General features: G+C 40.7%; 1 protein-coding gene across 3 annotated transcripts in view; it reads right to left on the bottom strand.

The window, feature by feature from the left end:
• Positions 1–17,194, bottom strand: part of LOC139989618 (uncharacterized) — a 378,461-nt gene that overhangs the window by 99,592 nt on the left and 261,675 nt on the right. For all 3 annotated transcript variants that reach the window (XM_072008075.1, XM_072008073.1, XM_072008074.1), the window contains exon 2: positions 14,503–14,626. In XM_072008075.1, the coding sequence (XP_071864176.1) occupies positions 14,503–14,626 (124 nt within the window). The remainder of the gene's footprint in view (positions 1–14,502; positions 14,627–17,194) is intronic.

Here is a 17,194-nt window from a genome sequence, read left to right as displayed (position 1 = left end):
ATAAACTAGGCGGAAATATACGAGGGAACGAGTAGCAGAAAGAAGTGGAGCACATAAAAACGTGGTAGAAACGAGGAGACCAGGCGGCAAGGAGAGAAAGAAAAGAAAAGGAAGGGCTTAATATCGTGTAACGTAATTTAAAAGTGTAATTGCTCTTGTCATGCTCGACGCTGAAGAGGAGAGAGCCACGGGAGAGAAAGGCCGACAATGGCTCGGTCCTGGCCAAGCTACCGGCGGCGTAATAAGTTTTCATGCAAAGCGAACGTGGATTATCCAACCGTGAATGTGCCCGGGAATTATATTTCACGGGAGGAAGCAGACTGTTACTGTTGCTGTCTCCGTCCTTCTGCACATCCCTTTCCCGCCCTCTCTCACCCTCTTACTTGTCTCCTCTCTGTTCCTCTTAACCACACTCTCTCTCTCTCTCTCTCACACACACACACTCACTCACTCACTGTTCATTTCTCTCGCTCTCTATCTCGGGCTTGTCATAAATTACACGGACAAACTGGGGCCACCGGCAGGATTTAGCAGTATCCTATACGAGCTTGTACCTTTCCACCCTGTCTCGTTTTGTCCCGCTCCACGACATTTCTGGTTTATGCGCGCTCATCTCCGCTCGCTCTCGACTACAGGTGAGCTAACATCGCCCGTGTCTGTCGTCTGTGAACGACGACTATAGATCACCGTCGATCCGGATCAACGACGATTCCTGACCATGGAGATGAAACGAGTCGACCCACACACGGGGTGTTAAAGAGGCAAGATTTCATTAATTGATACGCCGTCAGCTGCCTCTCACGGATCATTTACTTTGATCCTATGTTGGCTTGGAAATATTCTCGATGAACTTGAAACGAGAAGTGTTAGCCAAACGAAAAGAGAGATTTAAGCGAAATTAACAGTGAAATACTCCAGAAATTGTTTTCCCTTTTGTTTTTTTATTTGCGCAAGCTTCCCGATCCTTTCTTCCTTTATTTTTTAATTTCCATTATTCCTGTGACAATTTCTAGCAAGGAACAATGAAACTCGAAATCAATTTCTACGTAGTCATGGCTGACATCCGGAACCCCCGCCTTCGGCTCTGTCCTCGAGAATCAATTCGACTGTGCACTTTAAATCCCCCCTACCACCGTTCGATTTCAATCCAGGTCTCGCAGGAATCGCGCAGGAATCAGAATCCAAAGGATCAAATCGCAGGAGCGCGGTAGGATCGACCACGTATCAGAATGGGTCTGGAACCTCTTCTTTACGAGCAACAGAGGAATAAATCGAACGGGTACGGGGTTGAAGTCGAGGCTTGGAAAGGGGTGAAAAGCTGGCGGCCAGGGTGGGCCAAGCAAGTCCCGGGAGTTTAAAGGAGAGACGTTCACGGTGGAGACGAACAAGCGAAACGTCGGGACGAGGCAGAGCAACGAGAACGGACAAGCAACCAAGAGAGGGACAAAGAGGCGAGGGTTTCGAGGGAGGAAGAAACGGATCGCCGTAGGGTCGACGCGCAGGAGAGCGAGATGGAACGCAGGAATCTGTGAAGGGACGAGAGGTGAGACATATGAAACGGACATGAACTTTGAGCGGTGCAAGAGCAAGCCTCTTGATGTCGGTGCCGGTGAATACGCTGGTGGTAGAGTCAGTCTGTTCCGGTGGTGAATCGGTGATGGTGTGTTGGTAGAGAACAGTAGAGGGGGTCGAAGGCGGCGGCTCCAGACTCGAGACCCAGGTCGATATCAGCCTCGAGCAAACCAGACATCTACCGACCATTCGCAAAACATTCACCTCAAGTGTCCCCGGCAATGCCCTCCTCTCTACTACTCATGCTCTCTCAATACGCTGCGATGCAGCCCCTCGTGATGCAGCCGCGGGGGTGCTGCCGCGCCACCTTCACCCATTCCTCTCCATCCCCTCTGACTCTCCTTGTTCCATGTCCTTTCACCGCTCTCTTTCTCTTCTCTCGAGAGATAACCTCCGAACGGAACTGAAATCGCATTAACGATCGCTTCACGGGTCACTTGCGCCGGCTTTTCCACGCCGTTTTTAATACCGTTTTGTGGGGGAAATTTAATTGCCGACCGACAGCGCGGCTCTTTCTCTCCTACTCCCTGAGCCTGCGGGCCCTTCGAGGAATTACAACGCAGATAATCTAATAAATCTATTTACATCCGTGACGGCTGCATTTACTCGTGCCAGATCCTTTTCGAATACTTTCATTGCGGTCCAAATGCAATTTTCCAATGGCAGCTTCGAGGCGATAATGAAAACCAATCCGTTGTCGGAAAACCGTTGGAAGAGGTAATCGACGTCGATGGCACTGGCGAAACTAGTCGAGTGACAAGTCGCTTGGTCGCATTGCCCTGATGCGAGCTAATGCGTTTTTAAACGTCCCCGTAAATCGGTCTCGTCGACGTGTTTATAGTTGAATTATGTTCCAAGCGAATCGTTGACATTCTCGAATAGAGAAAATGATCGAAGCTTGAATAGAATAGAATACGCGCGTGTATCGAGCGTGACTATTTAATTTCATAAATGTGATTATTTCTTATTAGCGCTTTTAGATCCGTCTGTCCGTTAAGAGTATAGAAGGCTATGGAAGTTCGAAGCATAATTGCGCAGCGTCGAGCTGTCGTTTATAGCAAAATATCCACGTAATTGGCAGCTGAATACGGATGATTACACGTAAATAGGTAGCATCTGTTAACTCGCAGTATTTGCATATGAATGGCCCGGCTACGATCTCAGCCGTTTCGAAAGTGATAATATTATTTAAGCTTATTCCATGCAATTTTGCAAATGTGCATGCATGCTTTGCGTTTAATCGTTCGAATCCAATTATGATCGGTACATAGATACATGTAAAACATAGATACGAACACGAAGATACATGATAATGCAATATAATGGTGATAATATATATCATTTTCCTTTCTCTTGCATTCACTTTCGAGTAATTAGTGAGATATAAAGATGCTACGTTATATCGTGTTATTATCTATTACGCATGTTACGTTATTCTTCATTATACGTTGTATCAATTCTTGCATCTTTTTCCTAATTTATAAATTAATTACCATGATTCTCTTTTATAGCAGAGTTCTTTTTTTACTTTGTCCAAATGCTTGGAACGAATCTAAATAATTAGTTATGCGATAATATTTTTAAATATCGATATACTCGGCCAACTGCAGATTCTCAAAACTCTGATTTACATCGCCATAATCTTGCACCTCGTCGTACGGAAATATTCTATTTTAGCTATAAAGTGACATTAAAATAAAAAAAAAGTCGGTAAAAATGTATCATGTTTTTTTTCCTGTGGTATTCGATTGAAATGGAAACGAAGCAGTAAGACCAAGCGTATCGAAAACGAGCGGATCGTCTCAAAATTGTTACTGGAAAAGCTCGTCGATGGTCCGATTGATGTTGGAGGAACAGTACCGGAGACGATGTTTCCCCATCGTCTTCCGTGGATCGTACTCTCGTCAAATGGGATTTCCTCGATGGAACAGGGGTGTTGGTGCGGCTAGCATCGCTTGAACGACGACCGGCCTGTGGTCTAATTCATCGCGGTCACATTAACGTTCATAAACTTTGAGCGTACTCGATGCCATATTTCAAGTTAATGAGAGCAATAAATTTATACGTCGCGGTAGACTGGCAGGATGACAGGGAGATTGAACGACGAGAAGAGGGTGGTGGCTCTCGGGGAGGAGGTAAAAGAAAGGAACAGACTGCGAGTGGGCGTTCGGAGGAAAAGGAAGAAAGTTACGGCGAACGAGGCGAGGAAGAAACTGGGAAACGCGAGAACAAATAGACAGAGACTTTAAGAAGAGGAAGCGAGGAAGAGAGGAAGAAGGAGAAGAAGTAGAAGAAGGGCGAGAGGGGAAGGCAGAAATTGAGAAAATGAAAAGGTGAAGAGGGATGAGGTGGCTAGTAAAAGTAATTGGAAATGAAGAAAGGCATTGTGGCGGGCGATGTAAGAAGAAACTACAGATCAAAGGGGCTGAGGAAGGTTCGGTTGAGAGTGGGGAGGGCGGAGACGGAGGAAAATAAGTGAAAATCGTGAGCATACGCGTGAATGTTGGATAAAGAGAGATCGGATCGAGGGGAACGACGGGGCAAAACGCAATAGTGGTTGTTAAGAAAATAAGGGTCTAACGAAGAAAACTGACAGCAAGCAAATTTTATCGGAAAGGGTAAGGAGAATTCCGGGAAGTTAAAAAGAAGAGAAAAATATCGAGGAACAAAAGAGAGGAATATAAGGATGTAGCAACGAAATGAAAATGTATGTAGATGTTGGGAGAATAAACGGTGAACAGAGTCACGAGGTAACAAGTAGAAATAATTGGAAATAAGAAAGAAAAAGAGGTGTGGTTGGAGTAGAGGAGAAAAATTGCAAGTTCAGGAGAAAGGGGTAATATCGAAAGAAGGACGGAGAAAGCCAAGAATTAGCGAGGAGAAGACGGAGGGTGCGGAGGGTGGGTGTACACACAAGCGACCGATATCCGTTTTTATTAATAGAAATTCAATTTGAGCGGAGCAAGCTCGGCAATTCGGAGAAAATCGAATTATCCTCGGAATTATCGGGAGTGCACGATATCCGTGCATCGTGTGTGTATATATGTATGCGTAATCTAGAACCAGAACACGTTTTACACGTCAAGTACAGTACGTAGCACGAGAGTTTCGTCGACGATATTTCACAGCATGAAAATGTTGCGACCTTAATTCCTTTACTGTCAAACGTCGAAAATACTTGACGTCGTTTGCTCGTTCAAATTTCCACACTCCAATCATTTTTATTCTCTTTGCTTCAATTTGTTATCTTTCTCGTTCGATAATCCGACGTTTGGAAAAAGACTAAATGGTAATCCTTTCGTCCTTTAGGATTCTTTAATTGAAAATTGTTAAAGTAATTTGAATGAAATTTGAAATTATAATCTGTTCGACTAGAAGATCTGCAATTAATCATCCTCCATTGAGAAATTAAGCGCATGAGCGTAGAACGTCTCTCCGCTTAACGAAGCCGAAAGTTTTTCCAGAATTAACGCTAAACGAAGGGTTCGAGGGAAGTTTTAATTGTTATTTCTTCGAACTATTTATACAGTTTGTTAATTGCGGAATATGTAAGAAAAACATCGAGTCATGCTTTTCGCTCTGAGGAAATAATTGTACATGCACGTGCAAAATTTACCAGCTCGTTGCAATTTTCCTACTATTTGCTGCAACACAGAAAGCATCCTCTCATGCGTACGAATTCTAAAATGAGAAATATAAATCCTAAAGAAGCAATACTGTCTTAAGGAAAATTGTGCCATGTGATGCATATGATCCGAAAGTATGTGTGGTAAAATACAAATTTATTGAAAGTATACATATTTATATAAATATAGCAAGGGAATTTCATATAAAACTCCTTATGAACCGAATACCAATTGTTTCCAAATAACAATTAAAATAACGTGTTATATACGAATGATTTATGAAAATCGCGATTTCTTTGTGTGTATCCCTTTCTAATTGCGTGGATTATTTTAAAAACGAATCTGAACGAAAGTTATTCATCGCACTAAAAATTTAAATTTCATATAAGGTTCTTAATTAAAGCGCTATTCATCCCAGTAAGGAGGATTTAGCGCGCCTTTTATTCAACATGAAAAATTCGTTCGTACGATAAAAATTCAAAAATACTATAAGTACTACACATAAAGTTGTAGAAGATCCTTCTCTGACAGAATTACTAAAGCCTTCACAAAGAGTAAAAATTGAATGAACTATTTAGCATTTAATCGCTATATGCAATGGCGATACATCTACGTGGTCAATACGTACTCGTAAAAATATTTGAACATTTATCGTAAAAAACTCTTATATATAGAATATATAGAATATTAATAAAATATTTCCAAATTTCTAACCGAACTACAAATTTATTTTATCTTCTAAATATTATAAAAAATACTTCACTTTGGACATTTCACATATTTCTATATATTTCTATGTATTATATGTATTATATAGCACGTATTTTTAGGTATTAAAATTTTTCTATAAGTGTATAAACATCAGCAGTCTGCTCGTTACACTGCCAATGAAATTTCATAATGTTTCCTTCAACATGCGTAATATATTCGTAACAGGTTTCTATAAAAGTTAAAATATGTACGTAAAATTTAACTCTGTCCAACATTTCCCAACAATTTTCCGAGAATATAAAGCAGGAAACAAGTCGCGTGGCGAAAAATTCCATCGCAACCTTTGCCCGTTCAATCCATTCAACATCTCCTGGACATACAATACAAGCACGAGCATGAATATAAATTGGCACGCGGTTACCGCGAAGAACAGGCCGGCTCGATTCGAGAATTCCAGGGAAATTCCAGCAAAGAAATTCCGAGACGTCAGGATATTTCCGTTGAGCCGGAGCTAACAAAGACGCAAACGTACCCGATAGGATTCCCTATTGGTGGTGTGCACGGTGCGGCTCTCAGCTCGGCAGTCATAAAGTTGCAGCGAACTATCAAAGTCGAACGACTTATTCGTGGCGCTCTTCATCCGGGACCGTTTGCCAATTACAAAGGGGGATCCGTCGCGAATTCCGCCTCCTCTGGCGGTCCTCGGTCCCGTTTTCTCTTTTTCCCAGCGAAAACTTTGTGCGGTTCGCCAGCCAGCCAGCCAACGACTGGATCCTTTTCCACCGAGACACCGTACAAGATTACTTTCTTTGTACAAGCGAAGTTCGTTTCCCTGCCGATGGCTCCAGTCGATTACAAAGACCGCTCTTTGAGGCGGAGGCTCTTTTGTGCCGTGGCTTCGTCGTCTTATCCACGAAAGTCATACCTTGTTCTCGTTCCACGCTATGTTTCTCTCTCTCTCTCTATCTTCTCTTTCCATCGCCTTTTCTCTGTTCTCTCTGTCTCCTCTTTCAGGGAATTAATCGGCGACGGATGCTCAGCGCTCGATTGAAAATTAAAAATCGACTCGCTTTAAAGGGCGTGCACCTTTGAAGCGCGGCGAACCCGGAAGTCGTGCCTCGAATTCAATGGAATTTGCAGAACGGTGCTCGACCATGCAGGAGGGGTTGAGTAATTCGATGCTGGCTTACCTTTTTCTCGCGTCGCGTCGTCCCGGCGAAAAGTTGCCTCTTTGTCCGACGCGGCGATGTAATTTCGTGCCCGTTTTGTCGCGCTTTTCCCTCCAATTCTGTTTTATCGTTTGATCGACGTTCAGGGATATCGAGCGTTTGAAAGTTTAAGGGGCGACCGTAGCGAAATAATAATTTATAAATATAAAATTTAGCGTCATTTAAAAGTAGCTAAACAATTTTTAAAGTGTTGATTAAATTGAAGACTATAATTTATAAAATCAAACGAAGATAATTGTTTAGACGTAGTGAATAATTACCAACTGTTCGTATAATGAAGCCAAACTCAATTTCTTCTATTTTCGTCGTTTTCAATGCTAAGATCCAACACCCAAGATCCATTCACGTCACGAGTACCATAGACAAAGGTCGCTTTGGCAGGCATTATTTTCTTCGTCGATTATCTCGCGAGATAACAAAGAGTCGGTCATAAATCGAGACTGCCTTTCGAAGACGTTGCTAATCCAATATGACCCAAGGCTCGCGAGAAAACACAAAACGGAGAGAGAGAGAGAGAGTGAAGAAAACGACGTACGCGTGCGCCTCGCAACGGGAGAGGATGCAAATTCATTAAAGCAAATTACTTACGCACGGGCTTAAACAAGACGAGCTCGATGTAATAAAAGGGTGCTCGGTTACCCTTTGTTAACGTCATGGTGTAACTCGTGCGTTCGCTTAAGCACTCGCTAATACATCCGTCGAGACACAGCCGAGCCATTCGGGCCCGTGACGGTGATAATGAATAGCAACAACTCCATAAACTAACTCCTCTGAAGAGAAGCGAGCCATCTCGTGTGTTTGGACTCGCGGCAACGACGTGCACAGCACCTTGTCGAACCGTCAGTCTGCGAGATTAGAATTGTTCGCCACGTTTACGTTTCAGCCGTGCTGCTACGGCTGCAGACTCCAGAAATGCAATTCAACGCGAATGCCTGCTGTCAAGGAAGTTGTCGACGCGACCGCCGGGATTTCGCAATTTTTACCATCGAGCCAAAACGTTAAACTTATTGTCAGTACACATCTAAACGACCACGTTTTACGGTTTCTACGTTTTACGAGTTGTTTCCAAGGTAATAATACGATACAGTTCGGTAAGGTTTTCGCGTATGAATTACAACCCAAGTTGAAAGATAAACCGACTTGACGGATGTTTAATGTGATGTAACTGGTATTAGCACCAAGTGCTAAAAGGCAATTTGTAGTCATTGCGAAGAGCAGTTTGTGAAAGACGGGGCATAACTTCAGGTGCGATTTCAGTACGAAATACCTTGTTTCCAAGCTATTGGTATTTTTATGGTGCTCCTGTTGTTTCCAGATATTTAGGGATCGTGTTTTTGAAAGTAATACATCTCGAATATTTATGGAACATAATGAAGATATTTGTAAATAGCTTCAGCAGATTTGTTATTCTATTAAATACCACATAAGTTCTCGTGATACATGTGTATTTTTGATATATTCAATTTCGAGTAATTTAAACTTTATGTCACGCGTCAAATATGTTTTTTTTTTTTTCGATGAAAATGGTAACAGTTACGACACGTGGAAATAACTATATATCGTTGCAAGAAAGAAATAGTGTTTGTCGTTAATTTATATGCATATTTGATTTTTTATTCTTGAAAGCAATTAGCAATTTAATTGATTCCGAATAGCACATTGATATGACTGCAAAAATACGATCATGTATTTTCAAAAACAGTTACGAAAGCTGAACAAACTTGCGTTGTAACTATTTATATTTTAATTCCAGCGAGACAAACTCTTTAACACGTATTACACGTATGAAAATATTACCATCAAATTCTAATATATCAATTCTATCGAAATAATTTATTTTTCCTTTCCTTTCAACTATCTTCACAAATAATTACTAGATTTAATCACGAGAATATTTATCATAATATATCAAGCATTTTATATCGTCGAATATTTCCTCACCATCGATAACAATTATTTATATCAAAAGTATCTCAGTACTCGATGCGTCAAACTATTTCAAGGCCTCTCAAATACATACGCAATGAATTTTTCATTCAACATACTCAAACGCTAATCCGTGAAACACTCTTGATCTTAGCCTTCACCCAGCACATCCTCCATCCAAATCGGAAACAATGCCGTCTATTCACGGTAGCTTCTCCGCGAACGATTTCATTCACCAACTGATCACCGATTCTGTTTTAATTCAAACCATTCTCCCCTTTCGTCGACACGATGCGTACAATGGATCGTTTCAGCAATTCGTCTAACGTATCAATAATTTGTCCAACGTTACCTATTCCCTGCAAGCTCTATCTACGATACGATTCCACCGAAAACGTTTCGTAGAGCAAAGCTACAGGCCTCTGTGCAAACTTCCTGCTCGAACGGAGAGCGCACTCCGCTTTGCTCTGGTACGGTCTGTGTCTACCTACGGTGAAACTGAGAAATCGCTCTGTGGCTCGATGATTCCGCACGGTGTACACGCAACAATAGGCGGAAACGTCGGCTGCTACAAAAGGAGCATCGCGAGGGAGAGAACGTTGGACAGGAACACCGGTGGCCCGATAAAGAATCGGGCCGAATCAAAGGTTCCCGGGGAAACGTTAAGGCTGTCTCCTACATATGGTGCTCAGATTGTTGGATAGTTACGGTGTCTGACCATTGTAATTGGGTATTCGCGAACAGAAAGCCCGTTCCCGGTGCTCCCGATACCATCGATTCGATATTTTTCGTCGAAGCCGCAAATTTTTAAGTCTTCGTTCTTACGACCGATGCGGCTCGTTTTAATTGGTTCGATCGGCTCTCCTCGTGAATGCACACGATGCCCGATTAATTCGACGTTGATATAACAACGCACCGTCGATGGATGAGGAAAAGGGAAAGCGAATTCCTGGTCCACTGAATTCATATGCAACCATAGTGTATACGTTGAATTTCTTTTCACGGATTTATGAAGACTTAAATGGTTGCGACTTGGCAGTTTATAAGGAGACGGGTTTATGAGCGGTTTTATCGAATGATTGAATTTTTTGCTTTAATACGTTCGACGAACCCGTATTTGATACTCGTTACAGGTAATTTGAAAGCGATTAACTCTGTGCCTTAAAATATATTGAATTCAGCGTTTTTCTGTGTATGCATATAATTTTACTTCAAAGAGATGCAATTAGAAGTTAGTTATTAAGTAATAGAAACTATACATGGCAGAATATTTTTTACATATTCATTTTTTAAATAAAGTTTGTGATATAGCAAATTTTTCATTAGGATATATATCTATGGTAAAATCTCGTTTAGTCAATTACCTAAATTCAAGCAATCTAAGACCACTTTAGCAGCGAAAACCTGTTATTTACCAGGTTCTATTCCATGCTCGTGCTTAGTACTTAAAAAATTTGACTGCAAGTCACGTAAGACCAATTTACTAGTGTTAACCTGTTATTATATTTTATTTGATTGTATATTTTATATACTTGATATATATATCATAGTAATTTTATATCTTTTCTAAAAGCGTACGAAACGCTCTAAAAGGAACTAGGTAGTTCTTTTCCTGATGGCTGCCAATTTTGTTGCATGTATCGTCCTCTTGCTACTCTTTTTCCTCAAATCATACAATGTCCAGACTGGCAGTCTCATTGTACACAGCTAGATAGAGAGTTTGTATTGCAGATTCGAGACAGATACAATCTGGCCGGCCCGTTGCCAGAAGCGACCAGTCCTCTTGGTTACGCGACGAGAATTCGTCTCGCGAGACGAATCGCCTACTGCCGCATACGTAATAGAAATTGTAACGTCGACGAGTCTAATTTATGACGGACCCTTCGTGATTAGCGTGGATAATGTTGTTTGCAGTTGCCAACAGACACAGTCGATCGATACCGCATCGCAATAAATTTACGTCTGGAATGTGGAACTTGAACACCTTGGGGAATGCCAGATTTATAAAATCAACTTAAAATTTTGTTTTTAAAAGGAAAGCTTAAGAAACTCGTTTCGGAATTGAAACTTTTGTTCCACGAAACAGGAAATTACCGTTATTATTTTATGGACCTACCAAACTCCTTTATGTCTCTATAAAAAAAAAGTAAAAAAAAAAAAAAAAAAGAAAAAATATTCTACTTCAAGAACTAACGTTCCAAGTGTTCAAATATTTTAAAATATCACTGCATCGTCACTTAAGTCGGAAATCCAGCTATCCAACGAGCATGTGAAATGCCTGCGGAGCATATATCAGCGTACCGAGGCGCGTCAACATCGCAGAAATTTCAGGCGAGTATATCTTTATTGGCATGCACGGGAACACACGTAACAATCTGGGCCGTTAATCGAAAGCTATTACTCCCAGAGTGATCGATAATTCGGCGCAGAGAGATCAGGCGAAATCGTCACCGCGAGACAATGACTGGAGGCAACGATAATTGGTCGATAAAGTGATAAACCCGGCTGGAGATTATATTGTAAGCACGCCACCATGTCAGAGATATGCAAATGATTATTAATTATTAGCACGTTGATCGTCGTGTTGTCGACAGGTCAACTCGGATCGATGCTTCTATGAATTCCCGTAGACCGATGCTACACGATAAAGTTTAATTAAGAAACGCATTAACGCACCGTAGATAGTACATACGCAACGGGATGGTAAGTACCGGCTGAGTGAGCGGTTAGCAAGCAGGTGTACGGATAATTATACGTTTTCCTCGTATATCGTCGCATGCTACTGGAATAATTAAACAAAACTGATGAGCGCGTTCGCTCGTCTGTCGGGGCGCTTTGGCTTATTCTTCAACCACCCTCTTGTCCCGTAGTTTCGTGAATTTTTAATTTGCGCGCCAATGCGCCGCCGTGTGCTCCCCAAATTAACGTTGTTAATGCTTGGTCTGCGAAGCTTCTTCGGGACTTATTGGCGCGCCGATGATAATTACGTTCGGGTAACCGGTTAACTCGCTGCGGAGTGCGGAGTAATCGTTTGTTGACGGACCAACTCCTCCTTTTGCTATTCTATCATTCTGTTCCTTTCGTGTTCCGAGCCAGTCAGAACAATTCGTTAGAAGGTTTTTGCTATGAATTATTGAAATGATTGAGGTAAAGGGACCTACGAACGAGACCGAATTTTTCATTACAAGCGAATATGCATAATTTTAAATTCCTCTCGACGAGTTCGTCAAAATGATGTGTCTGACACAGTCTCGAGGATTAACGGCGGTAATAATTAGACTACGGATGTTTATATTTAATTACAAAAGAGCAACTACGATAGACAATTGGTTTATTTACTGAATATTATAGTTTGGATATTTTATACGTCTATATGCATTCTCTATATTGTATGCGTTCTGTGAATTTTTGTATCCTCAAATGCATAAAAATCCGCAGTCTAAGTAATAATATAGTTCGATAAGCTAATTCGAAGTGATGTACGAAGTTCTTCTTATTGGCTGACAGATAATTGTTTCGCATATAGACTGCGAATGTTTATACAAATTCATATCATTATGAAAAGAATTAAGCAAAGGGAACTTAAATAGAATTTTCTTTCATCCGTAGAATATTACGCTACATATTTTTCTCTAGATATTTTGTACATTTCGTTCGCACAAAATTCGTAAATTTTTCAGAAGCACATAAACATTCCCAGTCTATTTATATACGATGAACCGTATCGTTTGTATCGTGTTGATGTACAGTATCCTTTTGTTGTTTATGGAAAGGTTTACATCGTGTACATACAACAAGCTTTAAAAACATAGGATTATATTATGTATTATCTACGAGACCAGATGTCTTGATACGTATGAATAAATATACATGTGAGTACTATGATACTTATGAAACGTATAATGGAATCTAAGAAAATGAAGGAAGTTCGTCAGTCCTGTTCCATTCTTCGGTTAGCTTTTCAATATTTTCCTTAACGTGATTTGCACGTATTCCACGCATTCGACGTGAACATTTCGCGCACTTAATGATATCTCCACAGACACCCGATAAATAGACAAACAATGTTCGACTACTGAGCGCAATTAAGCGTAGCTGTGCTGCAACGAGTCATGCATCCCATAGACTTTCACTAGCGCGAGACGCGTGACGATGGAATCGTTCGCGAGGAAAACGCGAAATGAATTCCAAAGGAGCATCGTCGATTCGACGCGGCTCTCCAGCCAGTCTGCCGTGCGTTTTACACGCTTCTTCGCCTCTCTCTTTCACCGGACGTTGCACGCGCGCGTTTACACAGCATCATCGCTCGCGCAACATCGAGTATTGACTCATTGCACGAGGAACGTCGGCCACGGAGATTTCTCAGGCCAGATTACGACAAGAACATCGTTGGTCGTTTTGCTACACGACTCGCGATTTACTCGCGACAGGCATCGACGTACGCGCCGCGCTTTTTACGAGCCTCGTTTCTTCCATTCGGACTTCTTGTCGCAAACTACACGGCTGATTTATTTAAATTGCGTTTCATCGGCCGATGCTTTAAATCGCGGTCGGCCTCTTAAGGACGTCTCCAAGATGGATATCGATTCCGCCAACGGAAATATCACTTTTTCCGCGAATGTATTTGAAAAATGTTCGATTGCACCAGAAAAAGAAATTTTATTTAAAATATATGTTTGATGAATTTGGAATTTTCGCTGGTTTGTACAGTATATCATGATCGGTTCATTAAATATGTAGATACTGCAGTGAAAGTGCTGTTCGAGAATTTCAGTAATTTTGTACTTATCCTTCATTGTGATTGCGTATCCAATATTAATCGTAACTTTCTGCTTTAATTTTTAATCGATATTGCTGAACCATACGTGATTCGCAAAAATCATTTAGGCTTAGACTATTTCCTTTTGATTTGTATTCTATATTTGACGCGCTGAAGATTGATATCATACTTCAAAATTAAATAATCTGTCTCTGATTTAAATTGTCGTGATCACATCTGATCCAACGATACCGCGAATTATCCTTAAATCGTAAAAGTGTAAAAGTTGCATAATAAATAATGTCGAAACGTTCGTTATCATTTAGTTGCCTTGATATTTAATATTATAGATTCAAATAATGTAGCGTGAATGGAATGCTTTGATGCAGCAATAATGCAGAGCCTCTAACATCGAAAGAAAATTATAATGTGAATGTTTCTTTCCAACCTATATTTCATGCTCATCGAATCGGTCACAATACGCGTGCAACTTACGATTCGCCTCTAAATAAAGCTTGCGCAGTTCTTTATGAAAATAGCCTTCGAACAATACGCCGATGTTTGAAATGACTAACAGCCGCCGCGTATGCTCGTACGACAATAATTGCAGCAATTTAACAGGCACGGTATACGTGAAACGATCGTGACTGAGCCCAAATAAAAATGACTGCGAACATACCTTGGGGTCGAAGTTGAAGACCTGTTCAGGTCTTAGCGGACACTCGAGACCGCATTTGCAGGTTCCCACTGTTGTCAGGTACTCCTTCAGTTGATCCAGCGAACCCAGCGCTGTGCTGCTTGGACTGTAACAAAATAAGACAAAAAGTTAGTAAACGAAGCAGTAGCGTACCAGGCAAAAGAGAAACGCAAAGACGTTGAAAAAGCATACACGGTCGTCCATAGAAATCTTTTACAATCGAGGCAATGAAAGTATCAAGAAAGAAGTATGCATTACTAACTCCAATATATTGCATGACAGATGAGAAAGACGATCCTTAAATAAAATTCTTTATCGAAGGTTACACGTACAGTGACTCGCGAAAGTATTCATACACTTGTCGACATCTTCTATGAACATATTATTTGTGTTGTAAATAGATGAAATAGTCTGAAATTTTATTAGTATTGTAATGACATCTACCTATCATGATTGCATAGAATTTTCGATAATTCTGAAAATTGTACATGCAAGTTATAAGATATTTAGTATAATACCATGCAGAGATAAAAAATCATTTGTATTTAAACAGGCAATCATATACAATATTAATAAATTTCAATATACAATGGGACCATCTTTAATACTTTTTATATGATTTAAAACGAATATTCGTATCACGAATATACTAATTTCTGTACTAAATATAAGTTTGCAGTAAATACGTATCTTGTCCTTCCATTTTCAGATTGGATCCAAATCTCCTCAATATAATCTTGGCAATCGTGTCTCGTTATAGCTCTAATGAAATGTCAAGATCTTTTATATAACACGCGTGATATACGTAAGTGTACGAATATTTTTGCTGTAAATACGTAGGTGGGATAAGCAAGAAGACGGAACACGGTACGAAAATTAAAACGTCTTCTCTTATTTTTCCCTGTGGGAAGTTTCAATCGTGTTTCTACGCCATACTTTCAGCATTGGGAGGAAAGCCAACGAGCGATATCAAAGATAAATTAACCAACTCATAAAGAAGCTGTAGCAGTGAACGAGGGAGTCGATGTTTCGAGGGGAGCGGCAAATAGGCGTTTCATAATTTCACCGGCTGCGTCGATGAGCTGGAAGGAGACGGTTTATTACCTACAGACATCGCTTGTTTGGTGAGACCGGACAGTAATGGTTCGAGGACGTTTGCTGAGCGACCAACGAATTACACTGAGGGGATCCTCACCGATAATTCTAACTGGCCCTGTGAAATGAAAACGGTTATCGATGTTCGTAAAGGGGACCGAGTTATTGCATCTCTTGGATCGCTGGCAAATTTTCTGCAAAGGGTGCTTTACGATTGACAGTTACGACTTCTATATACTACGGTTCCTTCACAGAAATTTCTAGTTCTTTTCTTAATATTTTTATACTTAATCTTGTTAATCGAATCGTTTCTTCGGTAGAAATTACCATAATCGTTTTTTAATGTCGAATTTATCAATTTTATGTGTTGCACCTCTTTCTTCGTGAATCTGTACGATGTTCATGAATTTATACAAATTCTTTGTACATATTTCTTGATTCCTTTTACATGTACATATTTATATATTAAAATTTAGAACTAATTCATTTTGAATTTAAAGAATTTCGTTGTTAATTGTTTAACGAATACTCGCTAGTTAACTTCGTTTCATTTTTGAATGAAAATGACCAAATATACCAAAAGCTACAGATCGATTATCCCCTTTGTTCACAAGAGAAACGTGGCTAAAGTTTACTTAAAATACATATCTCACAACTTTTTATAAAAAAAATAAGTCTATAAACGTGACAAATTTAACATTGGATCTTGCAATTGTTCCGAAGAACAAAAAACGTGACTCGTTGTATCTTTCCCCTGTGATCTTCACACATATTAATTAAATATTTGTAATCCGTCAACCTTCTAGTTAGAATATACAATAGAAGGATCCTTTGTTTCGTTTATTACTATCCAAATAGAAGCAGCGTAGAATATCAACAACTGTATAAATCATTTTTACGCGCCGTCAACATCTGACCTATTTCGCCGTATTTAAGTAAACGAAATTTCGGAAGACGTAATCCGGCAAAGCTGCATAAAATGTTTCGCATTAAGCGTAGTCAAAGGTCTCTCTGCGTTTCACGTTGGTAACATCGTTCGGCCGACAATTTGCGCGATTAACGCGTTCAATCTCCCGGCATTAAGCGTCGTTGCATTTTTACCTCGTTAGCATTTTCATTTGGCGCGTTCTAGAGGCTGGGAGTAATTGAAATTCCGCAATTAATCTGGAAACACGGCCGTCATAACGTGAAGGGAAGGACGAGGTCTGGTCTCTGGTAGGCCGTCGAACGGAAAGACGGTTTATCACCTATCGCTCTCTGACGTCGAATCCCCGACAGCGATGCTTTGCAAGCAACTAATTCGACGAAGGGATCTTCGCCAGGCGGTTCGGGTTGAATCAACGAGCTGAAACGGAGGCAGGGTCGCCCGCTTGTATATTGATTACCTTGTAGAGGGACAGAGAGACTTTGTTTCAGAGTACTTTGCAGCTTCCTAAACTAATAACCTCGGGCGCTTCATCCCGGCATTATAACCTCGGGGGAAGGCTCGCCTTTCCCGTCCGATCCCGGTCCATAGGAATCCTCCTGGCAATTATTTCTCGTGACAACAAGACGAATTCGCGCACCCACGTTCGCGCTA

Source organism: Bombus fervidus, chromosome 8, assembly GCF_041682495.2.
Source record: "Bombus fervidus isolate BK054 chromosome 8, iyBomFerv1, whole genome shotgun sequence".
In the NCBI taxonomy this organism is placed as follows: Eukaryota; Metazoa; Arthropoda; class Insecta; order Hymenoptera; family Apidae; genus Bombus; species Bombus fervidus.
This window is presented reverse-complemented; position numbering and strand designations above follow the sequence as displayed.